The 17,825-nt window shown below is 44.8% G+C and overlaps 1 protein-coding gene across 3 annotated transcripts in view; it reads left to right on the top strand.

Moving 5' to 3' along the window:
- Positions 1-17,461, top strand: part of LOC144753751 (olfactory receptor 6E1-like) — a 33,534-nt gene extending 16,073 nt beyond the window's left edge. For all 3 annotated transcript variants that reach the window (XM_078641333.1, XM_078641335.1, XM_078641334.1), the window contains one exon: positions 16,079-17,461. In XM_078641333.1, coding sequence (XP_078497459.1) covers positions 16,079-17,064 — 986 coding nt within the window. In that variant the 3' untranslated portion in view covers positions 17,065-17,461. The remainder of the gene's footprint in view (positions 1-16,078) is intronic.
- Positions 17,462-17,825: the final 364 nt, after the last annotated feature.

Below are 17,825 nucleotides of genomic sequence, written 5' to 3'. Positions count from 1 at the left end.
ATTGTTTTTGTGCGGGAAGAGGCTCCTTCCTGCACAAAAACAATCACTACAGGCATTTCCTCTTTCAATGCATGCTGTATAATACAGCACGCATTGAAAGAGGAAAAAACGAGGAGAAAGGAAAACATTGCTCCTCATTGCACCTCGCTTCGCCACCTCTAGGGTGGCGTAGCATTCAGACGCATCTCCAGATTTACGATTTCTCGTAAATCTGGAGATGTGTCTTGTTCCATGGGTGTTGCGTGGGAACACCCACAGCAACACCCATGGAACGCCCCTTCAAAGAAAAGTGATGCGTGTGAAGGGGCCGTATTTACAAGGAGAGGAAAAGTCACGTAGGGTGACTTTTCCTGGGTAAACAACCTGTACCGCGAAACTTTTTCCCGCAGTGAATTACAACGCGGTTGTTACAATGACTGTGTTTCAATTCCGCATACCATTACTCCGCAAGTCGGAACAACAACTTGCGGAGGGGGGTAGCAGGTGTTGGATTTAAAATCCATCACCTTCCCTAATGTCCGCACAGTCTGGAGTTGGAATAGTAAATTTTACTATTCCAACATCCAGCGCCCCCCCTCCGCTAGTCGATGTTACGACTTGCGGAGTAATGGTATGCGGAATTACACACGGTTGTTGTAAGGACCGCGTTGTAATTCCCTGCAGGGAAAAATACTGCGTGATAACGAGATATATTCCTTTTCCAGTCCTTGTAAATATGGAGGAGCCTCCTGCGCCACCAGTACGTCACGAAAAGGGACGTACTGGTGGCGAAGGGGGCTTGTAAATCTGCCCCACTGTCAGCAGAGTGTAACAATAGTCCAAAGTGGACATAAAAGAGTAAGAATAAGAGTTTAGGTGCATTTCAAAGTTAGAAACTGACAAATGTTGCAAAGATTGAGGAGGGGAAGCCTCAGAACAGATACACAGTATAAAAGTTCACGGAGAAAGATGGACTCAAGTTGAAAATGTCACCCAGATTACAAGCAAAAGGCAGACAGGGAAACAAGAAGAGGGGAACATGATGGACGATGGTGCAGGAAAGAAAAAAAACAGTTTTTGACAGATTTATGGGAGCTTTGTGAGACGACATCCAGGGTTTAATGGCCAATATACATGTGGAGTTGACATAGTGGATGGGGCCGGGGATGGAAGAGAGGAAAAGGAGGTAAAGATCGGATAATTGTAGGCATATAGATTGTAAGAAATGTTGAAAAAGGCGATGATTCCCAGGAGACAGAGAAGCAGTTTGATCAGATTAAGAGATGCACCATCTAAAAGCCACCATCGACAAGAGTGAATGTTGAGGCTGCAACCTGCGGCAGGACTGATGCTCATTTGTATGCGCCAAGGGCGACGCTGAGCAGGTACTCTCAGGAAAGAAGGCAGTGGTTGTTTGACTCAGATGTTAGGAGGTAGGACAAAACGAGCAACTCGGTACTTGAGAGGACAGCATTGTCATGTGTATATGCCATCAAAAAGTTTAGAACATGTTTTGTGTAATTCACTTTGAGGATTGACCTCAAAACATTCAAATTGATATTTGTGGATACATAAACATAGTGTATCCTCAAGAATATGCAAGTGGATTATACAGTTGCATGGACAATACCCAGAGTTCATAATCAGACCCTGGAGTGTTTTTCAAGATGGCGGCAGGCAGGGCACAAGTCCTAAAAAACAGAAGTGGGCGGACTAACCTAGCTCGGCAGTATGCAAGTGACATAATGGCACGCGACATCACGGCGCGCGACATCACGGCGTACAACATCACACATGGCATTACAGGAATTGACATAATAGAAAGTGGCATCACAAGCCATGACTTTACAGAAAGTGGCATCACAGGACGTGACATCTTATCTTAAGCCCTCATATATATGTTTAGCAGGTCTATCATGTGTACTTTTGAGCACATTGCGAGGATAATAGCAAAGTGCGCTATGGAAGATGATATGTGACTTCTACACCTTGTTATATTAAACACATTCTGTACATTTATTTACAAACATATAATTTATTGCACATGTAATATGCACGTATTTATGTAAAGCACTTTGACGCCCTGCATTGGAATGAATTGGGCTATACAAGAAAAAATAGTGGTACTTAAATTATTTTAACGCCTCCTCAGGTGCAGTAAGCGCTATATAAATGCAATTTGCTTTGTGTAAATACTGGGAAAGACCAACACATCTGACATTCGTACAGTGCATGCACATCTCCTAAACAAGGACTGAACAAAGTGAAAAGCTGCCTCTCTTAAGTATGTGTGAAGTTCTAACAAGGTGTGTGCCTTTGTTTCCTCTCCGCTTCATTTGCATCAGGTGTGAGGCTCCTGACTGATCCCAGCCAAGAGACTTTAACAAAAGGAGACTGGATGACCCCTCAAATTCTGCAGGAGTCGTAAATAAGAAAGACAACAACGTGCAGGCGCTGCTGAAAGTGTACCAGTGTTTGGAAATTACACCGGGACGAGTTCAGCACGTTATTCAGTGGGGCCCAAATTCTTGGCGGGGTGGATGGCATTTACTAGTGAAAAAAGTGGGTGGACACTGTCCACCCACGTGTACCCCTGACTCATGCCCCGATTGCAGGAGACAAGACCAAAAGGGAGTGTTAGAGCGAAGGGGAAGATATGAACAGGAGGGCAGATGTTTCAGGTGAAGGAGGTCACCGTGGTAAAATACGAGTGCCTTGACTCTGCTATGGTGCGTTGGCTCAGAACCAGGAGTAAATAGATGGTACTGGGGCCAGGAAAGAAAGCTATTCCACAAGGAGCACAGATTGAAGGCAGGGCAGACATGAGTTATGCTAGGCTGGGAAATGGGTATTCCACCAGAACTGGTGAGCGTTGCGCATGATAATTGGTGGCCTGTCATTTATTTACATTGCTTTTCTAAAGCGCTGCTTCGCAGCATGGTATTAGAGCGCTGTACAGCAAAACACAGAACTGTATAATGGAAACTATGACCACAGGTGACATCAATCAAAACCGATCTGTAGAAAACCAAAGGGTTACAACTTAAGGAAATAGGTAATAGGTAGAAAGAATACCACTTTAGAGAGGGGATTCTGCTACAGCAGAGCATTTAGTGAAGGGGAAATAGTTCAGTATCAGCCAGAAACATTTGTGGAGGAACATGGGGGAGACAGAGAGCAGTCTAGTTTTATGTTCAAGGTGTCTTGTGAAGAAGAACATCTTGAGCCTTCTAAATGAGAGAATGAGAGGTGCCATTCTCCATACCTTAAAACAGAGGCAAAATACCCATAATCCCATTCCCCAAAGTAGCTCAGTGCACATTTTACCTCTTCAACACCTATTTAGCTAAGCTGTCTTCATCATCAGCGCCTTGACGCCCTTGGGCTAAGTTCGCGCTCTATAAATGTTTTTTTTCATTCATTCATTACTGTTATTGTGCTGGATCGACCCATCTCATGCTCCTTATATATACATTTAGTCAACCAATGGGCATTCAATTACGATTCCATACATTCTCTCCTACAACTCACTTTGCACCTCTCAAAAATTAAATTAGAGGGACACTACTTTCCTCTTTCCTCTCTAGGAAATGTGATCCTCACCATCATGCCCTTGAGACAACTTGTTTCCCTCACTACTTTTGTAGCTTTGGATTTTTACTTTCTTCTCTCTCAAGACATTAGTAATTTTCATCCAGCCCGGGCATGTTTTTTAGGTCTCGCAGAGAGACCTATTGCCACCCATCAACAAAGCTGACTTTTACGATCCGGATTTGTAGAAGTGCACGTGCTCGTGACCGCGCTTCTATCCCCCTGCCTTGCTCTTCCAAGGCTCCCCTTATCATTTGCTTGATGGCCGGGACTCTCTTCAGGCTGCTGATTGGCTGTCCTCAAGGAGGATTCCCAACAGTTCACGAGCTCGTGGACGAGCTTGCCCGATCCTTCCCCCTGCCAGCAGCATTTGGCACATCAAAGGCTTCGTGGCCCCGCCCCCCGCCGTCACTTATTCACGGCCGCAGACCGTGCCTCCCTGTGCGTCACTTATTCACGGCCGCAGGCCGTGCCTCCCTTCTACTTCCCCTGCTCTCTTCCCCCAGTGCTTGTTTGGTAAATGTTCCTCTTGCTCTGGTCCTGAGTTGCGTTTATGCTCCGTCTGCTATGAAGAATGCACGCACTCTGCGCTGCCTGTCATTAGAGATACTTGGAAACATGTCACCGATCATTTCGGTAGATTGCCCTCGATTGAGCCAGCCAGTCCTGCTAAAATAGAGCTATGCGCTCTTTCTATCTGTTCTGGATCTTCCCAAACTCAGACTAGTGACGTTTGCTCTCCAACTAAAACGGATGTGCGTATATTGATCCCTTTACTCTTCAGCGATTACCCTGAATCGCCTTGCAGCCCGTTCTGCTCATAGCTTCTTTTGTGTGCAGATTTTATATAACGCGAACTCGACCCGCAGGTATTGGAGCGCTTCACATGAGCACCAGTTATGTTACACAAGGACACTTTCATTGTGTGGTAGGCACAGGGAGATAAAGTGATTTGATCAGAATCACAGGATGCTGAGCCCACGCCGAGGCTCCAACTCGGTTCCCCAGCAGCATTTGGCACATCAAAGGCTTCGCTGCCCCGCCCCCCGCCGTCACTTATTCACGGCCGCAGGCCTGCCCTCCTCTTGCTGTCTGTAGTTCCTTTCACCCCCGCCGTTGTCCTGCTGTCCGTGGTAACTCTCACTCATTGCTTCTGTTGCATATGTTTAAACTTGCTGTTATATCGGCCCTTGTGTAGCACAAGCAACGGACTCCAACCTCTCATCGTGAAAATTAGTACAGAAGGAAAGATAGCTCAGAAGAGGAACGTTGACAACAGAGAAGTGTCACAGACTCAACTCAGCCGTTCACCCTCATGAGGATGATGAAAGGAGTACCCATAGTTATTTTCATAGCTTTCAAGATATCATGTTTTGATGCCATGCCACATACCACTCACTTGAAATCATTTGCAATTTCTGCCAGGTATTGGAGCGCTTCACATGAGCACCAGTTATGTTACACAAGGACACTTTCATTGTGTGGTAGGCGCAGGGAGATAAAGTGATTTGATCAGAATCACAGGATGCCCGCCCCCCGCCGTCACTTATTCACGGCCGCAGGCCGTGCCTCCCTGTGCGTCACTTATTCACGGCTGCAGGCCGTGCCTTCCTTCTACTTCCCCTGCTCTCTTCCCCAGTGCTTGTTTGGTAAATGTTCCTCTTGCTCTGGTCCTGAGTTGCGTTTATGCTCCGTCTGCTATAAAGAATGCATGCACTCTGCGATGCCTGTCATTAGAGATACTTGGAAACATGTCACCGCTCATTTTGGTAGATTGCCCTCGATTGAGCCAGCCAGCCAGTCCTGCTAAAATAGAGCTATGCGCTCTTTCTATCTGTTCTGGATCTTCCCAAACTCAGACTAGTGACCTTTGCTCTCCAACTAAAACGGATGTGCGTATATTGATCCCCTTACTCTTCAGCGATTACCCTGAATCGCCTTGCAGCCCGTTCTGCTCATAGCTTCTTTTGTGTGCAGATTTTATATAACGCGAACTCGACCCGCAGGTATTGGAGCGCTTCACATGAGCACCAGCCATCTGTTCCACAGCCTTACTCGGATTTCTCCTCCCCCTCCCCAGCCAGCTTCCCCCAGGCCATGTTCCCTCCCACCTTTCCTCCTCTGTCCCTCTCTTGCATGTAATATATATGAGACAAGTTTGATGCTTTTGTTAATTTTAATTATTTTTTAGCTTTACTGCGCGCAAACACGCTGACTACAACTTCTCTGTCAGTCAGCTGCAAGTTTTTTATTCCACCCCCCCCTCACTCTCGTGGTCCGTGACTCTCATCTGTATTTGTTATTGCATGTAATATATATGAGACAAGTTTGATGCTTTTGTTAATTTTAATTATTTAGCTTTACTGCGCGCAAACACGCCGACTACAGCTTCTCTGTCAGTCAGCTGCACGTTTTTTATTCCATCCCCCCCCCCTCACTCTCATGGGCCGTGACTCGCATTTCTTTGTACATTCTCCCTTCTTGGTGCTCGCCTCAGTTTTTACCAGACACTCTCGCGTCACCCCCTGTCCCCCTGTTTTCCTACGGCCTCTTTCATTCCCTCTTATCCACGATTTTCTTCTCGACCACCACCAGAGCATCACTCAGCACCACCACAGCATTACTCAGCACCACCACAGCATCACTCAGCACCACCACAGCATCACTCAGCACCACTGCAGCATCACTCAGCACCACCGCAGCATCACTCAGCACCACCACAGCATCACTCAGGGCCTCCACAGCATCACCCAGGGCCTCCACAGCATCACTCAGGGCCTCCACAGCATCACTCAGGGCCTCCACAGCATCACTCGGGACCACCACTATCGGCCTCCCTCTATCTATCACCCTCTCTCTATCTATCTATCACACTCACTCTATCTATCGCATCACTCAGCACCACCACAGCATCAATCTGTGCAACCATTCAACAACAACTGCATTGCAAATGCTTGTATTTCATTACATACTGTTGTAAAAAAAGTATTTGCAATGCAATAGGTCTCGCATTTTTTAGAGTTTAAGCTTTTTTCATTGTAAATGACAATGCTTTTAATGTATTTGTTTTATTTGTTTTAAAAACCAACACATAAATAAAATGCATTGTCATTTGCAATGCCATTAGCTGAAAGCCTCGCAAACGCGAGACCTATTGCATTGCAAATGCTTGTTTATATTCCCCCTAAAAGACGAAGAAAGACCTGATGTCTGCATGGAACACATAACTTCCGGCTAAATCCCTGGGCTTTGCGGATTTGTAATGCAAGGATTTAATTGCCCAGCAGAGATTACACGCTGGCTCCGGAATGGCATTATTATTAGTACTGCAGAACTGTGATGGCTTGCCCTGGCAAACGGACCCCTAGTCTGTGTTCAATATATGACTGAGAAAACAGTTACCTACACCTGCTGCATTCGTTTTATGCATCTAAAAGTGAGACATACAACAAACTCTTTTCAAAGAGTTGCCAATCAATAGCAGATTAGATTGCTCAGTGCATCTGCAGCCAAAACCAGAATGTAGCCCGGAGGATCCAGGTTCACCTTCTAACAAGACACCTAGATAAATCTTTTGTCCTTCAAAGGTCAATAAGGTGAGTAGCATTTCGTTCTTTCATAGAAACAACTGTTATTAATAGTGCCATGAAGCCACAAGGCTGTGGGAGCAGGCAGGTTGAAAAACAAGCATTTGCAATGCAATTGGTCTCACCTTTGGGATCTCATATGTATTTAGCTATGCAGCACATTAGCCTGGGTGCTGAAACATTTACTGTTCTTTCACATGGGGGGAAAGTAAGCACCAAACTGCGTGACACGCTAGGTATGGGAACACATGGAAAGAAATATTGCCTTTCAGCGGGAAATGGTATAGTCCAAAGCTCTGTTTTTTTTAAAAATCTTTTTATTTCAAGAACCACTCCATTACAATGCACATCAGTTTACGTCGGAGGATCATTGGCAGTATGTACAATACAATGAATTAAAACCCCCCTCAGCAGTAACAAATACGGCTTATGTCCATGAATCAAACTCCTACAGAACCAATATGCAGTACCTAGGCACCTAACATACCCCCAACTAAACCCTCCCCACCCCCTTGTATCCACTCTTGGCCCTACACTCCCCCCTCCCCCCACCCCTCGAATGTCACTTGTTTTCCTCAATTGAGATTGATTGCGCTCCAAATGCACAAGGCAGTCCACATCATTGTCCCAACTACTCAGACAGAAAGAAACAAGAAAGGGTCATTGGCAAACATCCCCTCACCCCACCGCCAAAGCTCTGTTTTTAATATAAAATCAGGGCCTTCAGTGGTCATATCACTGAAATTACAAGATTTGAAAAAACATTATTGTCCACGGGTGCTGGTGGAAGACAATTTCAATCGACTGGAATCTAGAGAATGCTAAAGTGATTATAGTATTTTACTGATCTCTGCTGGTCGTTTTCTATCAAGAAAGTTCAATAGCAGCAGTTGCCAGAAAAAAAAAAAAGTCACTCAGCAGAAAGCAATAGTGGTATTTTAGTGACCACTACTGGTCGTTTTCTATCAAGACAGTTAAACTGAGGCAGTTGAACAGAAAAAAAAGTCCCTAAGCAGAAGCAGACAAGTCCTAGGGCTGATCTCCAGAGCTCACAAAGTACAAACACATATAAGTATATACTAAAAAATATACAAGAGGTTTAGAATGCTCGACCTAAAAAGAGGAATATCTTGAACATGCCTTCCACGTGAGAATGGCACATTAATACAATATATTAAAAAAGTAAACACCCGTAGTGCTAGATACACTTCTATGGTTTCTGATCATGTATATGTTGGTAGGATTCAACAGAAAATGCTACGACAAGTTAATATTCAGTAGACTGGTACTGCCTGCCCTTGCTCATAGGATGGCATGGTAGGACAGAATGAAATTTAAGGGTGGTATCCAGAAAACGTATGAGATATCATGAAAAATAAGGATGGTATCCAGAAAATGTAGGATGATCATAGCTTGTAGAGGCTCCTTTGTTAAGGCAGCATGAACCACATGTACTGCCAGCTACTACTATGACAGGAACTTGATACAGTACTTGTGCTGACACAGCTGCCAAATCACAACTTTTACACTTAACGCTTATATCAACCGATTGCATGTTGTTTGGTATTTGTGAAAAATAAAATACAACTATTAGAAGAAGAGATTCTGTAATATTAGCCTGTTCAATAGGTAACTGACAAACACTTGCCATACAATGTGTAACTAAGAACTTTAGATGTGCATGTTTGTCATGCACACGAGGTACTGGCTACAAACAGTGGAGCACATTTCTGGCAAAGGAGTTAGCAGACCCTCCTAAAGTAAAGGGATTCAATTCAACTACTTGCTGAAGGTACCAGGCATGGTAGCATGTCTCCATCCTTAGAAAAAAAGTACAATAATACAATGCTGCACTTAGAGGGTATGGGGTGGACCTGTGTGCCAGCATTTGCTAAATGTGCCATAATTTTACTCTAACGTTACTGGCTGTCTCTCTAAGAGTTCATCTCGTTGGATCCTATGAACTGTGCCTGTTTGGCTGGCCTTTAGGGTGAATGCGATGCCAGAATGATGTCTGGGTAAAACATCATACTTTCAGCTCTTGGTACTGCGCCCTCTGCATGGGCGTCGATGAACTGTCGCGCTTTGTCAGGGGTGTTAGAAAGGTTGACAGGTATACTTGAGACGATGTGCATTAAACGTATCTTGTTTGCATTTGCCTCGGAGGCTGAATAACTACAGTACTGTGTGACAGTTTGCAGAAGGAGGGGTGCTATACCTGTCCTGCCAGCCTTTGACGCCACTGCAGCAGCCAGTGCCCCCTGGCCCTCGAGGCCCAGGGGCGCTCTTGTTCTGCAGCCCCAGAACCTCCAGCTTGTTCTCAGTGTCGCAGACCCTGACCGGGGTGGTCTCCCCCTGCATGGCGACTCCGTGGACGCTGGCCACACTACAACCCCACCCCTGGGAGCTACAGCCTCCCGTGGTCCTCTCCCTGCGTTCTCTTCCTCGTCCTCTTCATTCTCAGGACCTCTACAGTACAGCAGCTCAGAGAAGTGTCTCGGAGTGAGGATAACGCCTCCTTTCCAAAGTCCGCCCTGGCTTGGCGAACCCTACACCTGCCTCCTAGGGAGAAACAGGGAAAGCAGGAGGCGGGACAAGTAATGAAAACCATAGCCACTATGCTTCCGGAGCCCTGCAGAACAGAGGCTGGGATACCCTTCTGAATTCAAAATAGCGCCATTTTGGTTAAGGAGCAATACATGAACAATAGAAACAAAAAATGCTAGAACATCTAAGTTCAACAAAAACATCAGAAACCAAACTTGAAAAACACATTCTTTAAGAGTAAAATACTGAAAATAACAGAAAAAGCAAACTGTAATGGAAGATAAGAATGCGAAAAAGTGAGTGTGCGCATTTCTTAATATACTTATTTTATTTCTATCTTAAATAAATCTCCTACATTTTGTAAAAAAATATATGATTTCAAAGTGACATACTTTATTACAAATCTAATGCGTATAATGACGTACATCTATTGTTATTCCCATGTTAAAAGTCCCAAAAACATCACACGGTCTCCATTTAAAGAAGGATGCTTTTTAGTATTCACTGGGGACTGATTCGCACAGCAGGAATATTTACTGACAATCCTTCTAAAAAAACAGCCAGAAGGCGACAGCCTTCACTAAAACAACACACGGGGGTACTAGTGGTCTGGAAAGGGTTAACAAGACTAATGCTTACTCAAGAAATGTTCGAAAAACTTATGTGCGTGTGAGAAGACTACACAAGAACAAGAACAAGAACAAGAAACTTTATTAAGAGGGCCACCAAGTTGGCAAAATTAAAAGCAGAGTATGGATAGCATTACAAACAAATATTACTACCTGATGGTCGATGTACTGGTCACTTGGTGGCCCTCTTAATAAAGTTTCTTGTTCGGCACCTTGATAGGCAATTTTAACATCACATCACCGCCATACACTTGTTTTGAGCACTGCAACACTTTTTTCACAGCCCCCTACCACAACATCTCTTTGGCTGCTCATCACTGGTGGATCCGCAACCAGTAGTTCCCTTGCAATCCCTGAAAGCAAGGTACCTGGTGGATACCAGTTCACCCAGTAGTCTTCTCACACGCACATAACTTTTTTGAACATTTCTTGAGTAAGCATTAGTCTTGTTAACCCTTTCCAGACCACTAGTACCCCCGTGTGTTGTTTTAGTAGCTAGACTAGGGGATAGGGTGCTTGTAGGTCTTTAAACTTTCTTCCCCATTTATGTTTTTGACAGCCTTCAGTAAGCAAAAGGCCACTCACTCCGACAAGGGTTTGCTTACTGTAGAGATGAATAATGACAAAAACAAGCGCAAAAACCACTGAGTTACTTATTTCAACACAACCACTGTGCACTCTAACCTCTCACAATGACTATACACTGAACACTTTCACCCCCCGGTATTTAACATGGAGGGAACCCACTGTATGTGAATGCAGTATTTACTAAACAGTGGTAACAGCGCGCACCAGCAGCACGTCATCTTTTGACGCCTCACGCTTCTTGGATCTGCTCTACAGCAACAGCCATGCAACATAACTCCTGAGGGAGGTCTTGGAAAGTGAAAGCAATAACAGCGAACTGACTGTAAACAAAGCACGTCGTCCTGCCTTAAGTAGGACAAACTCAAAATACAGTGCTTACCGTGTAACAACAAAGTAAAGGTGCCAGTAGCCATGGGAGGATACAAATGACGACATGACTGTACTAAGGAAGGACTAACAAGCCTATTAACAAATCCGAAGGCAGCATTTTGAAAGGACAAACGCAAGAGCCAATCAAAAATAAGGTCAGGGACTGGGCGAAGCTTCTCTCTGTACTGAACCACCACAGCTCTCCGCAGAGCAGCGCTTGCGCGCTGGCTCAGGCTCGACCTAACAAGTTCTAATTCTTATATTAGCACAGGTATGAGACGTGTGCTGCTTCAGAAACATTCAACCAATGGTCCAGTACAGCTACAATCTGCAGGGGCCACTGTGGCGTCTATCTCTCCTCTGACCTATTAGGTACTATGAGACCTATAACGAGGATATTATTTTCAATTTAATTAAAAAAGACTTGTTTTTCACATAGCACTCCATACCACACAGGTATTTCTAGGAACTGTAAATAACAGGTGTTACTGTTAGCTGATTTAGTGGTACTCAATCTGCTGACCTTGGAAGGATGGAGGTAGTAGTTGACCTTGCTGATGTTTGATATTGTGGAAAACAGATCACCGCATGTTTCAGAAGACAGCCTTGAAATCACCCAGCCATCTTGCTTACTATAGTTGACATTACCCTCACAGAGGGCCCTTTTAGGATTAGTAAAGTTCTGTGGTGTGTGTTCAGCATTATGCTTTGTCTGCTCTGCAGAAAAGTTTGAGAGGATGGCATGTCTGAAACCTTTAGATACCCAGTGGGCTTAAGAACAGTTTGCCAGAAATGCAAACATTGCAAGTTGCTTACAGAATGTTTTTGGGTGTGGAGAAACTAAACATATATGTCATTAGCTCCTATAAGCAAGCACAGCTAGTGCCTTGAGGCCCTTATTAGAAGTAGGCAGGCATTTCCAGCCGGGAGGAACCAATAATTAGGGGATCGGAATTTACCCAGGGCGCAATTTCTGTGGGAATCAGAGGTTCATAAGGGATCATTACACATCAAGTTCCACAGGTTATAACCTGAATGTAGCTCTTTTCCAAAACACATTTTGCCATATTTTCCTGGTGAAATATATGAGTCAAGAAAAACCGGGAGTGCAGTTTTCCCTCACCGCCCCCTACTCCTGAATTGATTCGGGTGAAATTTCTGTTTCTGCACAATTGGGATTTCCTCAAAAGTCTGTAGCTAGGCTAAAAATGGAAGAAACAACCACACATTTTAAGCCACCTATTGCCGACCCTCAATATCCAAGCCTTAGGTGGAGGTTAAAGTTTAATTGCACTGTCCTTTGTGTTTGATGATCACCTCTCTTTTTTAGGAGGGGGTATTTTGACAACTAAAGTATATTGTATTCATAAGAAACAGACAATTCCATATTAACAAATACATTTGACTCCTACCTTGTGTTCTTACTGGGTAGGGTCTACTATCTTTCAGCACTCAGGACATGGACAGACAACAAACAGGGCGGGTTTGGTTGCCCTTAGGTATGTGTCTTCAACTTTCTTCCCTCCCATCATACAAAACCTTGCCATGTGTCTTTAAAGGCATGTAGGTCCGTTGCTTGGTGTCGATGGCCCACACCCTTGCAACTTAGGGTATCCATGCAGGTTTGATGCCGTACAGAGGCATCAGCTGCAGCGAACTACCGTCCGCCAGTCGAGGTGAAGACTGCCTCTCCCGCAATGGCGTCTCTTTGAAAATGGACGTGCCGCTGCTCAGGCTTGGCGGTCCACCTTGATATGCCACTCGAAGACCGCACCTCTTACCGATCGGTTTAATCAACTCCACGGGCCACTGGCTAATCTTGAGGCAGATTAATCGCAAAGTTTTGTGAGGAATACATTAATGTCTTACACCATTTCTCCTCCTTCCTTGCACTGTTCTTTGGGGATTAGGGGGTTAATAGCACATCGTGGGAGGCCTGCATCTGTTTGGGGGGTTTGGCAGGGGGTGGGGGAGAAGTGTTTCTGGGAAATTCTCATTACAGGTGAAATGGAAACACTGCAGTTGTAGGCAGTGCACACCCCAAGAATTACTGTGCAGGATAAAAGGCTGGGACGGTGCCTGCAGCCCGGCTCTGATTGCATTTATAACGGCAGAGCACAGGCGCGCCAAAGCCGGCCGAAAATGGATCAGCTGAGCGGGGAGGCAGAAATGGCTCCCCTATTCTAGCTGACCAGTAGTTACCTCTAAACAAGTGAAAGCCCTGGAGAGGGAGGGGCACGGAGTGGCACCTATGTGGTAGGGGCATAGAGGGAAAACCTCCCACCTCCCACCCCACATCCTCAAAAAGCGACAGCCACAGAAACGGAAAAAAAATATTTGCAATGCGATAGGTTTCGCATTTACATACAAGACCTATTGCATTTCAAAGAAGTGTCAGCCATTATCCCGGCTGCTTCAAAAATGGGAAAGCGGTCATGGTGAGCTGAACGTAAGGAAAGTACGTCATGCCTGCAGCAAGAGAAACTCAATAAAGAAAATAGTGCTTACACACTTAAAAACACGTACCGTGTAACAACCAAAGTAAAGGGGCGAGTCGCCATGGGAGGTTACAGATGAAGACAAGGCGGTAGGAAGGAGGGACTAACAAGCCTCTTTACCAATCAGACGCCAGCATTTAGGAAGGTCACTGACACAAGCCAATGATAAACATCGACAGAGAGTGGGCAGAGCTTCTCTTCCATACTCCACTAAAGCACTCTCACTGAGCAGCGCATGCGCGCTGACTCAGGCTTGACCTAAAAGAAATGTAACTCTTTATTTGCTGTTTTAAATCTAATAGAATTTAATTGGTTTAATGTTTAATATAAATTCCTTGTAGTTGGCGATATATTTGTGTATGTTGTTTCGTCGTGTTTCATTGGTTTTAATGTGTTATCAACATTGTGCATGTCAGTATTTTTGTACTAGATTTTTTTTACCGTAGAAGCTTCAGGCAAACATAACTCTTGGCTTTGTATTTAAAAGGAAAGCTTGCATTAAGAACAAAAATGTACTACTCAGTAGATCAAGAAGTAAATTGTCTATTGGAGAAAAGCCTACACCATTGTATCTGTAGGGCATACAATCAAGAACTGCGAGCACTCCAAAATAAATCAATGTTGACTTCCGTTGTGCTTTTTCTTCAACAGCCTTTATTCCCCTCAAAAGCATCTTTCAATTCTCTGCCAACACGTGTTTCATCTTTGCTGCAGGATTGGCGGCAGACTTCATCATGGCTAGTCTGGTCTGGTGTCAATATGAGGCTGTGTCTATTATCCAAATCTTCAACTATATGGTATTTTATAACTTCAGCGTCTGCAGCGTGTGTATTTGCAAGGTCCCTCGTCTATAATCAAATGTCCAGTCACTAGGAAGAGTGCTTCTAGCATGCTCTTCCCTTGTGGAGTACTGCAGGGTTCACACTGCAGGCACTAGCGCTGAAGGAATAAGACACCAAATATTTGAAGATTTAAAGAAAGGAGGTACTGGCTTGGCAGTTTGGGCTGGACTGTTCCCATGAGGAGCAGGGTGAAGACTGATTTGCATACGGCTGGGTCCAAACTAGGGTGGCATGATAAACAAAAGAACCATGGATGTAACCCAGATCTGTGACTTGGGGTGACTGTTTGATTTCTTCAGCATTCCGTCCATCATTTCTTTAAGCGGCACCTAGGATCTGTGAGGCGCTGATTCACTCCCACTACTTCAACGCCAGTGTGGTCTCCCTCTGCCTGCATGTCACTACCATTTGGCACTTTGAGTGGGAAGGAGGAGGAGAGCAACAGCATAAACAGTCAACAAAGCTTGTTGTGTGCGGGATCTTGGCAGTGCATTCCTAACAGGCAAAATGATATTGCAGAAAACTGGGATTTAAGACCCCCCAGCATAAAAAGTCTTTGCAGCCAAGCCTCAAAAAGGAAGAACAGAAGTTGAAAAGGGAACCAGATTGTTTTTTCTTTCAATGTTAAAAGTTTTTGAAGTGTTTGAGGTTTACACATCACACAATGCATACTCACAGGGTTACCAGATTACTCCATATCACAGGAGAATAGATGCCCTGACCTGTGTTGTAAACTGGTGGTTTAATTAGTTTAGTTAGATCGATTTCATTATTTATGCAACGAGTATGCAACAATGAAACATTTTTGTCATTAATTAGCAGAGTCAACATTTACTTATTTATTTATTTGTAATTGTAATAGCACGCTATGTTAGGCTAACATTCAATAAAGAGGACAATAAGCAGATTGAGTGGTTGTAAATGGTATGTATTAGTTACGTATGTGAGCAACAACTGCAAGCATAACCAAATATCCAAATACAGTACAGCAGAAAGTGTGTACAACAGACCTGTATAGTTAGGACGATATCTCCCCACTTGAGGAGTAAAAACTAGAATATTTACACTGTTTTGTTACTGCTTGTAATATTTAACATCCTCCCCCTTCACGTTTCATGAAGTTGTTTTAACTTTCTATAGTGTTATATGAGTGTTTATTCCACTGCTGGACTAGATTGAAGCTAGCCCTGCAAAGCATTTCATCAAGATGGTAGGAAATTGTGGAGCACCAAAATTATAATTTATTGTTGACATCCTTACCTAACAATCCTTACCTAACATTTTCCGTTCGGATCTTGTAGAGACAGTAAACTATTATGTGCCACTTTGATTAAGTTAGAAGGCGTTCTTCTGGAGGCAGCAGTCAGGGTCCATTTCTAAAGCACAGAACATCCTCTCTTCATCAATGGTCATTCTTAATCCTCATATTTGTTCATCTCTCCCCGCAGATAAACCCACCAATGCTTCCTTTGAGCTGGGGAATGGAACCACGGTTAATGAGTTTATCTTGCTTGGCTTTCCCATGAGCCGAAACCATCAGATCCTGGTCTTCTTGGGCCTGCTGATCGTCTACATTACAATTTTGGCAGGCAATACAGTGATCATCTCCATCTCATTGTTGGACAGGCGCCTCCACACCCCAATGTACTTCTTCCTGGGCAATCTGGCTCTGCTAGATATCTGCTTCACCACCGCTATTGTGCCCAAAATCCTGATCAACCTGGTAACCAATGGGCAGACTATTTCCCACGTTGGCTGCCTGGCCCAGTCTTACTTCTACTTTCTCCTAGGGACCACTGAATTCCTGATCCTTGCTGTCATGTCATTTGATCGCTATGTAGCCATTTGCCACCCCTTGCGGTACAACACTATTATGAACAACCTCATTTGCTGTCTTCTGGTACTTGGCTCTTGGGCAGGGGGGTTCCTGGACACAATTGTGCAGACGGTACTGACATTCCAGCTCTCCTTCTGTGGCCCCAATGTAATAAACCGCTACTTCTGTGATGTAGAGCCTCTGCTGAAGCTGGCCTGCTCGGACACCAGCCTCATTGTGTTCCTGGACTTCGTCCTGGCTTCCACACTGGTGCTCGGCTCGCTGCTGCTGTCCATGGTTTCATACATCTGCATCGTGGTCGCCATAGTCAAGATGCCCTCGGCCAAGGGACGCTGGAAGGCCTTCTCCACCTGCGCATCCCACATGACGGTGGTTTTCATCGTCTATGGAAGCTGCATCTTCATGTGCGCCCGCCCCACACAAAGCTCCTCCTTGGACTCCAGCAAGATAGTGTCGGTGGCCAACAGCATCCTCACGCCGCTGCTGAACCCCTTCATTTATAGCCTCAGGAACAAGGTCATGAAGGATGCCCTGTGGAAAGCCCTCGGCCGGGGCCAGTCTTCCTGGAAGAAAGAAACACCTGGAATTTCTCAGTGAGAGAGAAAAGATGACCATGTTATACCCATTTCACCTTCATCAACTATGACTGCAGCAGAACATGTCATACTTGGTGCCCGCTTTGCCAGTTGTGTTGGCTGGTTCAGGCAGCCAGCATTCCAAATTGTGGTGCTCATAGACAATCAGCTAAACTGGAACCCACCATGTCATACCACTAAATGCAAAGCTACATGGCTGCCTGTCTACATACAAAGCAGAGTTAGGCCAGTCACCTTTGTTCTGTACAAGGCACTAATCCACCCCAAACGCAGTAGACTATGGAGAAACATTGTGTGCCTTTTACACAAAAAATATTTTTTGAGAATGAGGAATGTAAAGAAGATGTACCACCATATAATTAAAAAGCTTGTGTAATTTGAGTTATAAGGAAAGGTTATATCAGCTGGGCTGTTTTTCTTAGAACACACGAAAGTGAGAAGGATATAAGATGTGGGCTGGACCCTAGAGGGAGCTATACAGAAGTAGCATAAAAGCGTAAGGAGCTCCAAGCATGGGGTAGTCAATGAAGGATAACTTGACTTATCTATCCAGCATGTTCCTTGCAGGCCCCTCCCAGTGAACCATCTGAGCCGGCACTCTAACCACTTGGGGCATATTTATCATTTTATCACGCAGCGCGGAAAGTCACCTTGCTGCGCTGCGTGGTACGGAAAGGGCAGGAATACGCCATACTTAACATCGTACAGTACATTCCTGCCTTTCCCCAGCGCTGGCAGGCACGCTTGCATTATTTTGTAAGG

Source organism: Lissotriton helveticus, chromosome 5_1 (assembly GCF_964261635.1).
Source record: "Lissotriton helveticus chromosome 5_1, aLisHel1.1, whole genome shotgun sequence".
Taxonomy (NCBI): domain Eukaryota; kingdom Metazoa; phylum Chordata; class Amphibia; order Caudata; family Salamandridae; genus Lissotriton; species Lissotriton helveticus.
Note: the sequence above shows the minus strand (reverse complement) of the source record. Positions and strands in the feature narration are given on the sequence as shown.